The 15,440-nt window shown below is 44.8% G+C and overlaps 1 protein-coding gene across 2 annotated transcripts in view; it reads left to right on the top strand.

The window, feature by feature from the left end:
* The window catches only part of smpd4 (sphingomyelin phosphodiesterase 4), an 84,511-nt gene that overhangs the window by 6,336 nt on the left and 62,735 nt on the right, over nucleotides 1-15,440 (top strand). For both annotated transcript variants that reach the window (XM_072243587.1, XM_072243586.1), the window contains exons 4-6: nucleotides 1,457-1,532; nucleotides 7,893-8,007; nucleotides 13,782-13,834. In XM_072243587.1, coding sequence (XP_072099688.1) covers nucleotides 1,457-1,532; nucleotides 7,893-8,007; nucleotides 13,782-13,834 — 244 coding nt within the window. The remainder of the gene's footprint in view (nucleotides 1-1,456; nucleotides 1,533-7,892; nucleotides 8,008-13,781; nucleotides 13,835-15,440) is intronic.

Raw genomic sequence — 15,440 nt, 5'->3', positions numbered from 1 at the left:
TGTGTGAAAAATTGAAATCTCCCACAATCACAACCTTGCGCTTACTAAAAATATCTGCTATCTCCTTACAAATTTGCTCCTCCATTTCTCGCTCCCCATTTGGTGGTCTATAATACACCCCCATAAGAGTTACTTGTGGGCACGTGGCCAAGTGATTAAGGCATTGGACTAGCTACCTGAAGGTCGTGAGTTTGAGCCCCAGCCAAAGTAACGTGTTGTGTCCTTGAGCAAGGCACTTAATCACACATTGCTCTGCGACGACACTGGTGCCAAGCTGTATGGGTCCTAATGCCCTTCCCTTGGACAACATTAGTGTTGTGGAGAGGGGAGACTTGCAACATGGGCAACTGCTGGTCTTCCATACAACCTTGCCCAGGCCTGTGCCCTGGAGAGTGAAGACTTTCCAGGTGCAGATCCATGGTCTCGCAAGACTAACGGATGCCTTTACTTTAGAGTTACTACACCTTTCCTATTCCTCAATTCCACCCAAATAGCCTCCCTAGACGAGCCCTCTCACCTATCCTGCCAGAGCACCACTGTAATATTTTCTGTGACAAACAGTGCAACACCTCCCCTTCTTGTCCCTCCGATTCTATCACACCTGAAGCAATTAAATCCAGGAATATTTAGTTGCCAATCACACCCCTCCTGTAACCATGTTTCACTAATAGCTACCACATTATATTTCCAGGTATCAATCCATGCTTTAACCTCCTCCACCTTTCTCATAATGCTTCTAGCATTAAAATAAATGCATTTAAGAAATTTTCCACCTCTTGCTCTCTGTTTATCACTAACGGTGCAAACAACTTTACTATTTTCTTTTTCTTCCTTCTTCCCTACATCTGTTCCTACACTCTGGTTCCCCTCCCCCTCGTATCTAGTTTAAATCCACCGGAGCCTCTCTAGTTCCCCTCCAGTTCAGATGTAGACCGTCCCACCTCCCCTGGAAAACTGCCCAATTATCTATAAATATGAAGCCCTCCCTTCTGCACCACATCTTCAGCCACGTGTTAATCTGCACTATCTTACTATTTCTAAACCCGCCTGCACGTGGCACTGGTAGCAATCCTGAGATTGCTATCCTGGAGGTCCTGTCCTTTAACCTGACTCCTAACTCCCTAAACTCTCCCTTCAGGACCTCCTCACTCTTCCTACCCATGTCATTGGTCCCTACATGGACCACGACATCCGGCCGCTCACTCTCCCCCGCCCCCCCCCCCCCCCCCCCCATTCAGCTTCTCTGTTTTACGGCCCAATCTGCTGAGTATTCCTAACATCTTTTTTTTCTTCACTTAAACTCTTGCGGGTGTCTTGAGATTGTGCTGGATGGTACATAAATCTAAAAACTATTTTACCCTCTGCTAACTCTGTCTTTACACATGAACATAATATAGAGTCCTGTGTCCTTGCCATTATACGTTTCACTGTATGTAAATGTCCTTGTGTTTGGCAGTGGTCCAATGATGAAGTTGGTTTACAAGCTGCATGCTGAAGATTACAAGTATGAATTCTCTGTTGTGTACCTTCCTGTAAGTATGGGGAAACAACACTAAATGATCAATTATTCTGTGTTGGTGATTAAATGGTGTGCTAGATTATGATGTTTGAAATGACCTTAACACGTTAGGAAACTTTTCTTTTTGAACAAAGATGTGCTACAATTGCTGACTCAGTTCTGAGGACCAGTGATTTCTGGGTTTGTGCTAAGCCAGCCGATCTTGGCTATACCAGCAATAAGGAAAATGTGTGCGTCTCCCAACTGTAGGCACTTGTTCCACTGTCCACTAGACTTTCCACAAGGACAGCCTTCCTGCTCGTGGCATTCTTTTAACCCTCTTACCACAGGGATGATGGGTATTCAGGTCAGATCACTTGAGTAGCTTATGGTGGCCTTGCCGGGCCAAATCCTTGACCCAAGAATTGATCTGTCAAAAAGGGAGAACTGAACAAAACTGCTTCCAACTGTAGGACTCAGCCGATGTGGTCGGACCCTTGTGATGCAATTGAACGTGTGCACACAGGTGACTTTTCACTATTTAGAATCTAGAATCTGTGCATTGGGAGTACACAGAAACCCGATGTAAATGACAGAGCACTTCATGTCATAAATATCCCTCTTACTCTTGCTCTCTCCTCCCCCAACCCATCCAGCAACTCCTGGCTTCTGTGGTAACATCTGCAGACCCTCTTGGCTTTATTTACACCCCAAACCCACAGAATTGAAATCGGCAGAAGCCAATCCATCGTCTACCATCTAGAGAGGTTTCCTAAGAAGCCAAACATAAACACAAAATACTCTGCAGATGCTGGGGTCAAAGCAACAGTCACAACATGCTGGAGGAACTCAGCAGGTCGGGCAGCGTCCGTGGAAACGAACAGTCAATGTTTCGGGCCGAGTCCTGCCGAAGGGTCTCGACCTGAAACGTTGACTGTTCGTTTCCACGGACGCTGCCCGACCTGCTGAGTTCCTCCAGCGTGTTGTGCGTTTTCCTAAGAAGCCAGACTGTGCTATCACTTTTTCAGCTATTTTACAAGGCTCCCACATCACTTGCCAAGCTTTTTCAAAAGTTTGTGAAGGATAGTGCATAGGAGCAATTGCCACTTTGGGTTGACCATCGACTGGCTGTACAAGTTAAAGCCTTTCTGTTAACGGTGATCTGTTCTGCAGTTTAGATCAGAGCCACATGCCTGTAGGTATGAACGTATTCTCAACCCAGGATTTTGTGATTCTGCTGTGACGGACCTTATTTTAAACTTTCCAGATCAGTAATATTAATTAGAATTTTGTTAGGCAAACCCTTCCAACCTTGGTACATTACTGAATAAAACGGGAGCCCAGATCACCCAAGTGATAGGACTGTGAGTTAACTCAAAACATGAGCTGGTTTGATGTTTAGTCTTGGCTGTTTTCTTTGTTGACCTTTGATCTGTTGTGGCTCGTAAACCTGACTCTTGTATGAATATAATGACTACATCTACAGATCTCTGGGTAGGGAGTTCCAAAGGTTCACAATCTTCTGAGAAAAGAAATTCCTCATCTCAGTTTTAATTGGCTGACCCGTCATCCAAAGACTCTGACTCCTATTCTAGGATCCCCCACCACGAACAGCATCTTCGTGTTCACTTTTGAGTTTTCATCTTTCATTGAGATCACTTGATTTTCTGAGCTTTAAAGAGTAAACACCAATTTTGCTCAGTCTTCCCTTGTAAGGTAACCCCTCAGCACAGATCAGTCGGGTGATTAAACAGAAAATACTTGGCAAGGCAGACAGCATCCATGAAGGGAAAACGGGATTAATGTTTCATCCTGATGACTTTTCAGCATGGAGATAAATAATAAATGCTAGAGAACATGATGAGGGAGGGTGAGAGGGTTTGAAGAATATAAGAAGTGAAGACAGCTGAAAGATGATGGATAACAAAGGGTGTGCACAGGAATGATGTGTTATTATCATTCCCAATATACTGTTTTATTATTCTCTAGTTTTTGTTATACTTTGTGTCAGCTCTGTCATCAGTTATTCCTGAAACAGACTTGACAACTGTTATTTCTACATGGAATTCTCACAGTTCTGAGCTCCCAATCTCTCCAAAATGACGTTGACTATCAATTATAAAATGGACAAGTGCTGAGCACTTCATCCAAAGCATAAACAGTGCAGGAGCATAAAATACATTTTCCAGCAGCTTGGCTTTCGACTTGCTTGGATGCTGTCTTGCAGCCTCCTGCAGTGGTCTCACAAGGGGCTTAGACTGTGTCCGAGCAAAAGCTTTTACTAAAGCTGTCGTGTTTCAACCTTCATCATATCCAGATATATCAAAGTTGAGTTTATTTTCATATGCACAGGTGCAATGAAAAACTTGCCCACAGTAGCATCACAGTTATATGGCTTCATATAGGTAGTATTCACAAGAAAACAGCACATTATTTTTACAAGCAGGAATATAATTAGAGCGGTCTATTTCAAAGTGGTCATTAACGTTGCTAAACTAGAGTTGTACTGGGTTGGTTTAAGAACTGAATGTTTGGGAAGTTGCTGTTCTTAAATCTGGTGGTGTGGGACTTCAGGCTTCTGTACCTTCTGTTTGTCATCTTTATCCATTTATGTGTATAATATATTATGCGGTTGGTGTCATGGTGACAAGGTTGTATAGAGTAGTGGTTTCCAAAGTGGGCGATATAGTGCTACGCCACCCCTAGGGGCAGTGGGAGTTTCTAAAGGGGCTCTCCCCTCCCCTGCTCAATAGCAAAAGGGGCAGATGAGGGATTACAGGCTTAATTCAGAATTTAATTACTTATTACAGGTTTTTGATCCTCAGTGCCTCATAATTGATTACAATGATCAAGTAATCACCTCATCTCTAGCTAACCCTCATTCTTAGATTTTGCTCAAAGCACATTATAGTTCTTGAAAAGCAAGGACACTTGTGTATTTGGCATATCAAGAGAAGACTGAACTGAAGAAATGAATCTGGGCTAGGTCTGTGCATTCTTGCTGTTCACTACTGTAGCACAGTGTTAGCTGGTACAATTGCCATACTCTGATCACGCTGTGACACAATTCATGTCAACTAGGGTATGGTGTTCAACGGGGTGAAGTTCAGAATCTGGCACTTTATGTACCTTAAAGCAGAGAGTCAGGTTTTGTCTGAGCTATGTTGATGTCATAAGTTTCCCCTTTATTGATCGCAGTGCTTAAGGTTGGAGTTAAACAACAGGCGATTGACCGTGATGGATAATCCATAACAAAGAAGACAGAGCAGACCAAATGAAAAAGTTTGGGGTGGGGTATCTGAAATATGGATTTTACCAGCAGCAACCAACCATGGTGACACGAAGGTTGGGGGTGTTGTGGATAGTGTGGAGGGCTGTCAGAGATTACAGCAGGACACTGATAGTTTGCAAAACTGGGCTGAGAAGTGGCAGATGGAGTTCAACCAGATAAATGTGAGGTGGTTCATTTTGGTAGGTCAGATATGATGGCAGAATATAGTATTAATGGTAAGACTGTTGGCAATGTGGAGGAGCAGAGGGATCTTGGGGTCCGAGTCCATAGGACACTCAAAGCTGCTACGCAGGTTGACTCTGTGATTAAGAAAGCATACAGTGCATTGGCCTTCATCAACCGTGGGATTGAGTTTAGGAGCTGAGAGGTAATGTTGCAGCTATAGGACCCTGGTCAGACCCCACTTGGAGTACTGTGCTCAGTTCTGGTCGCCTCACTTCAGGAAGAATGTGGAAACCGTAGAAAGGGTGCAGAGGAGATTTATAAGGATGTGGCCTGGATTGGGAAGCATTCCTTATGAGAATAGGTTGAGTGAACTGGGCCTTTTCTCCTTGGAGCGACGGAGGATGAGAGGTGACCTGATTGAGGTCTATAAGATGATGAGAGGCATTGATTGTGTGGATAGTCAGAGGCTTTTTCCCAGGGCTGAAATGGCTAGCACGAGAGGGCACAGTTTTAAAGTGCTTGGCAGTAAGTACAGAGGAGATGTCAGGGGTAAGTTTTTTACGTAGAGAGTGGTGAGTGTGTGGAATGGGCTGCTGGCGATGATGGTGGAGGCGGATACAATAGGCTCTTTTAAGAGACTCCTGGACAGATACATGGAGCTTAGAACAATAGAGGGCTGTGGGTAACCCTAGGTAATTTCTAAGTTAAGGACATGTTCAGCACAGCTTTGTGGGCCAAAGGGCCTGTATTGTGCTGTAGGTTTTCTATGTTTTAACCGACAGCAACCATGAGGCAATGAAACCAGCCAGATACAGACATTCCACTCAGCGACAGCTCTGTTCAAAGATGAGTCAATGAAATGTCTGAGGATGTGTCCTGTGCGATAAACACTGGAGTCCTTTGAGGATATAACGACCGCAGTGGATAGAGGGGAACAGATGACGTTCTTCGCTTGGATTTCCAGAAAGCATTTGATAAGGTGCCACGTAAAAGGCTTATCCGTAAGATAAGGATACAAAGAGTTGGGGGCGATGTGTTAGCATGGATAGAGAAATAGCAAGCAGAGAGTTGGGTTACATGGGTGTTACTCTGGTTGGCAATCAGTGGTGAGCGGTGTGCCGTAGGGGTCGGTGCTGGACCCGCAACTGTTCACGATATACGTTAACGACCTGGAAGAGGGGACCAAGTGTAGTGTATCTATGTTCGATAACACTGAATTGAGTGGAAAAGCAAATTGTGCAGAAGATATGAAAAGTCCACAGAGGGATATAGATAGGTTAAGGGAGTGGGCAGGGTTCTGACAGATGGAGTACAATGTTGGTAAAAGTGAGGTCATCCACTTGGAAGGAAAAATGGAAGAGCAGATTACTACTTAAATGGTAAAAAATAATTGCAGCATGCTGCTGTGCAGAGGGACTGGGAGTGCTTGTGCATGAATCACAAAAGATTAGTTTGCCGGTGCAGCAGGCTATCAAAAAGGCAAATAGAATGTTAGCCTTCATTGCTAGAGGGATTGAATTTAAGAGCAGGAAGTTTATGTTGCAACTGTACAGGGTACTGGTGAGGCCGCACCTGGAGTACTGTGTGCAGTTCTGGTCTCCTTATTTGAAGGATATACTGGCTTTGGAGATAGTGCACAGGAAGTTCACCAAGTTGATTCCAGAGATGTGGGGTTAGAGTATGGGGAGAGATTGAATCGCCTGGGACTGTACTCATTGGAATTCAGAAGAATTAGAGGAGGTCTTATAGAAACATATAAAGTTATGAAAGGGATAGATAAGATAGAGGCAGGAAAGTTGTTTCCACTGGTAGGTGAGACTAGAACTAGGGGACATGGCCTCAAGATTTAGGGGAGTAGATTTAGGATGGAGATGAGGAACTGCTTTTCCCAGAGAGTGGTGAATCTGTGGAATTCTGTACTTAATGAAACAGTGGAGGCTTCCTCAGTAGATACATTTAAGACAAGGTTGGATAGATTTTTGCATAGTAGGGGAAAACTTTAATGAAATCGGTCTCCAATTGCAAGGAAATGATGTGAATCTTGTCAAAATCAAATCCGTCATCTCCACATTTCTGTCTAAGTGAACCCTATTTAAGTGCGACCTTTTCTGATTTCCAAGCCTCAGAGTTGGAAGAGAAGGAAAGAATGCCAGATGATCTTCAGGTATACTTTGCCCACCTGGGTGAACTGCATAAAGACATGTCAAAGATTTTGAGATCTTCTCTGGATCCAAATTCAAGATGGGGTAATAAATCTATTCCTCAACACTCGTAATGAGGAATTGACAGGAAGTGATGGGGAAAGAACTGATCTCCCTACAAAGAGACTTGAGCTGAAGCCAAAGTTCAAAAAATCTTATCAAGACTTGGTTGCAGAAAGAAATCTGAATGCTGTCCTCACCGTGGAAAAAGGTTGAGATGTTCTTTATTGCCTTTGCAACACCATACAGTGCAGTTTTGGTGCAGTCGCTCAACTTGTTTCAAAACAATGAGACAACTAAGTTACTGAATGTGAGGATCTGAAACTCCTGAGTGATGTTGAGATGCTGATATCACTGCACCAAGCCCATCCATCTCATTGAAAGGTGATGAAGCAAAGAACTGGTGAATAGTTGGACTAATGTACGCTCTAAAATTGTGGATCAAATAATCTTTACAGTAATTAATGTTATTTGTAGCTTTAAGTAGATTTGAATATTATTTTGCAATTATTTGTCACTGTTTTGAATTTAGTTCCTGTTTTCTTTCACTGTGCACCATAAATCTGAATTGTTTAGTTTCTAATCTAATGGCTGAAAAGGAGGGGTGCTGGGGATGTGGCCTTGGAGCCAAGGCAGCAATAACCTAAAAAAAAAATTTGGTGTAAAGAATGTAGCGTCAAATCTTAACTGATCTGAAATGGTTTCTAATCTAAGTCTGTGTTTCTCTGTTTCCCAGGGTCCTGTGAAGGCATCACTCCAAGAAGGTGTCCTGCCCGATTCCCCACTGTATCACAACAAGCTACAGTTTCCGCTGTCGGGAATGGCCAGTCCCAGTCTCAGTCTCTCCCTCAGTATCCTCTGTCTTGTACATCTGAGTGCTGCTTTCCCTGCTTATTCACTGCTGCTTCTTAGTGTCCATAGCCAGTCCCAGCACCTCAACTGGTGGTATCCAAGCTGTTATTTGCAAAAAGTTTATCACAGATGTTTACATTTTAAGGTTTGAATTCCTTTTTTTAATCCAGTAGTGGCTGGAAATGGGATTAAGCATTCACTGTTTACTTGCTGCATCTTCCATCTGTAAAGTCTCAGTTAATAATTTGCACGTATCTTCTTACTCCAAGGCAAATCTGAAGGAAAATAACAGGTACAGATTATATTAATTGTGCTTAAAAATGTGAACAATTTGGGTGTTGGTGTATTTAACAATAGGGTGTAATCAAGCATTAAGGATGGACATTTCAGGACCTTGAGCTGTGAGTGAGGGAAACCCACAGTCAAACCACAGATACTAATTTGTTGTTCTGATACTGACAGTAGAAACTGCTCTCTTGGGTCCTGTGGGAATGCATGAAACTTGGGTTGTCACCAGTAACACTCAACACTGTAGCGATAAACCAGACAGGCTAGCCGTGCCCTTCAGATAACTCACCCCACGAAACGCTTCCTCGGAGGTGAGGCACCATGAGTCAGAGCCACGCAGGTGGTGGTGGAGGGGAGGGGAGGAGCAGGCTGCGGGTCCTCTAACTTTGACTTCTTCAAGTCGGCATTGAGATTTGTCTGCCTTTTCTTCAGTTTCCCCTGGTGAAGCCGTTCCCGGTAGCAGGAAATCATGATCTTATTGTTTTACTCCCATTCAGCGTCATTATCGATGAACTTGTGTGATTGTGGTCATGCTAGTGCTGTGGAATTTTGTGGTGAGGTTTCTTGCTGGTGTTTCTTCTTCTCCATTCGTGTCCTCAGACTCACCCAGGACGAGTTGCTCTACCAGTTCTCAAAGCTCTTTGTTATTAAGGCTCTCATTTAGAGGATGCAATAACTTTTCAACCTTGCCATAATTAACGTCCTCTAATCCTGCTTCATTGGCCAGTTCAACGATGTTCTGGATGACTGGTTCTGGGATGTTGTTGCATGCTTTTCGCCTTGGCTTCTTCCACACTCTGTTCATGCAGTTTGAAGTTGCTTCATCCCAGGCTGCTCTGATATCGTCTACAGCTTTCATGACACTAGTTTTTCTGACGGATTGTTTTGTTTCCTCTACAAGTTGTTTGATTGTGCGGCGAAGGTAGTCGGCTTTAAAATTCAATATCACTCCTCGATCCATTGGTTGGAGTAATGAAGTGGTGTTGGGGTGGAAGGTAAACCACTTCTATAGGAATGCATGTCTGAAGCATGTCACAATTCTCAGGGTGGCCTGGAGCGTTATCAAGCACCAAGAATGCTTTTCAGTTCAAGGTCATGCTCCTCACAGCCACTTCACTGCTGGACAAAAACACTTTATACTTCATTGTCGCCAAACAATTGATACTAGAGCATACAATCATCACAGCAATATTTGATTCTGCTCTTTGTGCTCCCTGGAGTACAATTGTACAAATTGGAAACAAGCCAACTTAGGAAAACATCAATTGTCACCCAGGCTTTCTTGTTTGATTTCCAAATCACTGATAGACTTGACTTTAAAATGTCTTTCGTTGCTCGTGGTGTTTCGGAGTGACACGCAATCATGGGCTTTAACGTAGTCACCCTTAGCACTGCCTTCCAGCAAGAGAGCTAACCGGTCCTTTGTGGCCTTGAACCCAGATGCACGTTTCTTCTCGGGAGATGGGAGTACGAGAAAGCATTCTTTTCCGAAAATAGACCCGTTTCATCCACGCTGAAGATGAGCTCAGCAGGATAATCATCCTTTTCAAGTATGGCCTTCACTGTTGCAGGAAAGTCCTTGCACCAGCCACTTCACCAAAGATACGTACGCTATGGAGGTTACAGCGCTGTTTAAACCTATCAAACCAACCTCTGCCGATTGTGAATGTTACGGACGTTTCTTCCTCCTCTTGAAAATGATTGAAGATGCTTGTTGTCTCTTCCATTATCAACAGTTGGCTTAGGACATGTTTTGTTGTTCGGTCACCCACCCATATGTTTAGTCTATTTTCGTTTTTTTTTTGAAGCAAATGTCTCCTTGAATGAGTCACCTTCGTTATTGATAATTTTGAGGTTGTCATTGCAGAAGCTTTTATCTTGTATGCATTTTTTTAATAATTGTTCTCATTGTGGACTTCAAAGAGGCGCCAATATCAACCTGACGCTCACCAGCTTCCAAACGGTGTATCACTTGCAGTCTCACAACCACGCTAATGCTTTTCTTAGACATCTGAGATGTACTACCCTGAATGGAAGTTGCAGACTGTTTTCCAGACATTATGGATGAAAAAAATGGAGGAAGTTGCCAAGGGTGTGTAATGCCCTGGTTCACATCTTTACTGTGATGCTGTAGGTATTTCATTTAACAGCTCTGTAAGAGCAGTCTGTTCTGCTGTCAGCCTGTTTGGGTTATCGTTGATGACGAGGAAAGTGCACCATCCAATTAGGATGGTGGAACTGGCGGGAGGTTTTCTTGGTGAGGGACACTAAGGTTGGTCCTGGAGCTTTTTGTTCAACAGGAGATGAAGAGGGAAGCTGCTGGGGAGAGCCGGTTGTAGGATACGACCCTGTGAGAGATCCGTTTGTTGGAGATAGGTTGTGAGAGATGTTCAGAAGGTGGTGTGAGCTTTCACACAGACCGAGGGCCCGGCGAGTGAGTGACAGAAGTTCAAGATGATCTCCAACTTGTGCACATTTGACTGTTTACTTAAATGGGCCCTTTTTGCTTTTTTTTTTCTTTCCTAACCCTTTAAGTAAAATTCATAAATATAATTCCTTTAGTCGTATGCAGTGTACTGTCTGTTGTTTCTTGGCACTGAGTTGTAACAGGGCAGCAAGTGACACAGCATCCCCACAAACTGGGGTTTGAGGTGGGAGAGCCGTCTCAATCTCACAGGATTTGTGGGACCGGAAAGTGACTTCCCTAGACTTACAGAGCCAAGGAAACCAGCGGGGTTTCAGGTGCAAGAGCGTTTATAGATGCAAGGGAGGCAGAACTAATTCGAGATTGGCTCAGAATGTATGTAATGCACTCTCATTGGCTGATTGAATGTTTACTGTAATGGGGGCCGCTCTTGGAAGTTGTTTAGAATGAATTTTTGTCATTCAATAAAGAATTGAATAACCGTGTTGTAAAGAATCAGTGCTATCTGGGGTCTGACTGTAAAAGATTCCAGGCACCTACTGTACCTGCTGCTTGCCCCCCCCCCCTCCTACTCTACCTGCTGCGTCCCCCCTCCTACTGTACCTGCTGCCTCCCCCCTCCTACTCTACCTGCTGCGTCCCCCCTCCTACTGTACCTGCCGCGTCCCCCCTCCTACTGTACCTGCCGCGTCCCCCCCTCCTACTGTACCTGCTGCGTCCCCCCTCCTACTGTACCTGCTGCGTCCCCCCTCCTACTGTACCTGCTGCGTCCCCTCCTCCTACTGTACCTGCTGCGTCCCCCCTCCTACTGTACCTGCTGCGTCCCCCCTCCTGCTGTACCTGCTGCGTGCCCCCTCCTACTGTACCTGCTGCGTGCCCCCTCCTACTGTACCTGCTGCGTGCCCCCTCCTACTGTACCTGCCGCGTGCCCCCTCCTACTGTACCTGCCGCGTGCCCCCTCCTACTGTACCTGCCGCGTGCCCCCTCCTGCTGTACCTGCCGCGTCCCCCCTCCTACTGTACCTGCCGCGTCCCCCCTCCTACTGTGCCTGCCGCGTGCCCCCTCCTACTGTACCTGCCGCGTCCCCCTCCTACTGTACCTGCCGCGTCCCCCCCTCCTACTGTGCCTGCCGCGTGCCCCCTCCTACTGTGCCTGCCGCGTGCCCCCTCCTGCTGTGCCTGCCGCGTGCCCCCTCCTGCTGTGCCTGCCGCGTGCCCCCTCCTACTGTGCCTGCCGCGTGCCCCCTCCTACTGTGCCTGCCGCGTGCCCCCTCCTACTGTGCCTGCCGCGTGCCCCCTCCTACTGTGCCTGCCGCGTGCCCCCTCCTACTGTGCCTGCCGCGTGCCCCCTCCTACTGTACCTGCCGCGTGCCCCCTCCTACTGTACCTGCCGCGTGCCCCCTCCTACTGTGCCTGCCGCGTCCCCCCTCCTACTGTGCCTGCCGCGTCCCCCCTCCTGCTGTACCTGCCGCGTGCCCCCTCCTGCTGTACCTGCCGCGTGCCCCCTCCTGCTGTACCTGCCGCGTGCCCCCTCCTGCTGTACCTGCCGCGTGCCCCCCTCTTGCTGTACCTGCCGCGTGCCCCCCTCTTGCTGTACCTGCTGCGTGCCCCCCTCTTGCTGTACCTGCTGCGTGCCCCCCTCTTGCTGTACCTGCTGCGTGCCCCCCTCTTGCTGTACCTGCTGCCTCCCCCTCCTACTGTACCTGCTGCCTCCCCCCTCCTACTGTACCTGCTGTGTCCCCCCCTCCTACTGTACCTGCTGCATTGTTACAAAAAACATGGATTTTCTGCTTATTTAAAGACGGCTTGAGCTGGCTTGGCAGAGCCACCAGATTTGTGCTGTAAGAAAATCATGGTGCCCCTGTACAAATACTTTAACCCATCACCCCAACTGGAGTAGAGGCTGCCAACAGCAGCTCATCACATTCATCTGTACTATGTCAGTCTCCAGGTATAGTCCATCAAAAATCCAGGGATGTGGTCTTCGGAGCTTCTGTTGGCATTTCTGTAGCACTGGGATTTTACAGGGTGGGGTGCCAGCCCCATGTGCAACCTCCCTCCTTTCTCAGTGGGACTTGGGACCAACCATAGTGGAGTTTCTTGTACTGTGTAAAAGTTCTGAATTATCACAAAGGCATGAACTGGCATCTTTTTCAAATAATCAATGGAGTGAAATTTTTCATTTGTTTAACAACTCATCTATTTGTGCCTATCATTCCTTGATACAGTTCAAGGTAGTGCACCGGCCCAGAAGTCAAAGGATAAACTAGTGCATATTTTCTCCAATATCAATCCTATTTGTGACAGATGTAATACTGAGCTGGCCACTTTAACTCGGATGTATTGGTCTTGTATAAAGTTAGATAACTTCTGGAGAGATGTTTTTAAAATACTATCCAAAGTTTTGGATCTGGATCTACAACCTCATTTGCTTATGGCAATTTTTGGGATTATCCCATCGGAAGCAGGAGATATTCCTGTTTCCGCTAGAGCCGTTTTATTGATGTGGGAGGATTCTAATCCACCTGTGGTCTTTTATTGGCTCTCCTCCATTATGTCCTGTTTAAGTTTAGAGAAAATAAGTAGTCGGACATTTGATACATCCTTTAAATTTGAGCAAATCTGGCGACCTTTTATCTAATATTTTCATTTAAACTGATTTATTACTCTTTCTTTCAAAGTTTTTTCAAAGTTTTAGATTTGATCAGAAAGTCTTTCTGTTTTTTGGTTGTATCCTCCAAATGGGCTGCCCAGTCTTTTTTCTGTTTTTTTTCTATAGTGTAGTTGTTTTTTTTTCTTTCCATTTGAGACCAATTGTTTTTTTCTCTTCATAAACTGATACGAGGAGAACTGTTGTTTTCATTTTTTTATTGTATTTTATACCAGTTTAACAATATCTATGATTTTGACAATGTCTCAATCTCGGTTTATATTGTTACTGATGTATATTCAAAATAATAAAAAGATTAATAATAATAGAACTTGTAATGGAAAAGCTCTGATATTGGGCCTTTATCTTTTGAAAAGTAAACTTTGATTTCATCCTTAACCTATGTGACAAGATCCCTTTGAATATTATTTCTTCAATTTTGCTAGGCACCTTACTGCACCACGGGTAAGTGGCTGTTGCTGCATGTTGTGGCCCAAGTGTTTCGTCCATCCTCCCCCCAGCAGATGGACATCGCTTTATATATAACCATATAACAATTACAGCACGGAAACAGGCCATCTCGGCCCTCCTAGTCCATGCTGAACTCTTACTCTCACCTAGTCCCACCGACCTGCACTCAGCCCATAACCCTCCATTCCTTTCCTGCCCATATAGCTATCCAATTTAACTTTAAATGACAACATCGAACCTGCCTCAACCACTTCTGCTGGAAGCTCGTTCCGCACAGCTACCACTCTCTGAGTAAAGAAGTTCCCCCTCATGTTACCCCTAAACTTTTGCCCTTTAACTCTCAACTCATGTCCTCTTGTTTGAATCTCCCCCACTCTCAATTGGAAAAGCCTATTCATGTCAACTCTATCTATCCCCCTCATAATTTTAAATACCTCTATCAAGTCCCCCCTCAACCTTCTACGTTCCAAAGAATAAAGACCCAACTTGTTCAACCTTTCTCTGTAACTTAGGAGATGAAACCCAGGTAACATTCGAGTAAACCTTCTCAGTACTCTCTCTATTTTGTTGACATCTTTCCTATAATTCGGTGACCAAAACTGTACACAATACTCCACATTTGGCCTCACCAATGCCTTGTACAATTTCAACATTACATCCCAACTCCTATACTCAATGTTCTGATTTATAGAGGCCAGCATACCAAAAGCTTTCTTCACCACCCTATCCACATGAGATTCCACCTTCAGGGAACTATACACCATTATTCCTAGATCCCTCTGTTCTACTGCATTCTTCATTGCCCTACCATGTATGTCCTATTTTGATTAGTCCTACCAAACTGTAGCACCTTACATTTTTCAGCATTAAACTCCATCTGCCATCTTTCAGCCCACTCTTCTAACTGGCCTAAATCTCTCTGAAAGCTTTGAAAACCTACTTCATTATCCACCACTCCACCTATCTTAGTATCATCTGCATACTTACTAATCCAATTTACCACCCCATCATCCGGATCATTAATGTATATGACAAATAACATTGAACCCTGAGGCACACCACTAGAGGTGTTTAAATATGTTGACCACATGTGATCTGTAACTTGTAACTTGTTCTGTAAAGATTAAACATTCCCTTTTAAAATTCAGAAAGGCAGCATCCATTATTAAGGACCTCCAGCACCCAGGACATGCGCTTTTCTCACTGTTACCATCAGGTAGGAGGTACAGGAGCCTGAAGGCACACACAATCAGTGATTCAGGAACAGCTTCTTCCCCTTTGTCATCTGATTCCTAAATGGATATTGGATCCATGAGCACTGCCTCACTTTTTAAAATACATATTATTTCTCTTTTTTGCACGATTTTTAATCTATTCAATATACGTATATTGTAATTGATTTATTTTTCTTCTATATTATGTATTGCATTGAACTGCTGCTGCTAAGTTAACAAAGTTCACGACACATGCCGGTGATAATGAACCTGATTCTGATAGGATGGTGCTGCAGGAAATAAAGCTGGGAGGAATGTGTTGGACATGTTGTTTCATAGAAAACATAGAAAATAGGTGCAGGAGTAGACCATTTGGCCCTTCAAGC

The sequence above is a fragment of the Mobula birostris genome, chromosome 25 (genome assembly GCF_030028105.1).
Source record: "Mobula birostris isolate sMobBir1 chromosome 25, sMobBir1.hap1, whole genome shotgun sequence".
Classification (NCBI taxonomy): Eukaryota; Metazoa; Chordata; class Chondrichthyes; order Myliobatiformes; family Myliobatidae; genus Mobula; species Mobula birostris.
Note: the sequence above shows the minus strand (reverse complement) of the source record. Positions and strands in the feature narration are given on the sequence as shown.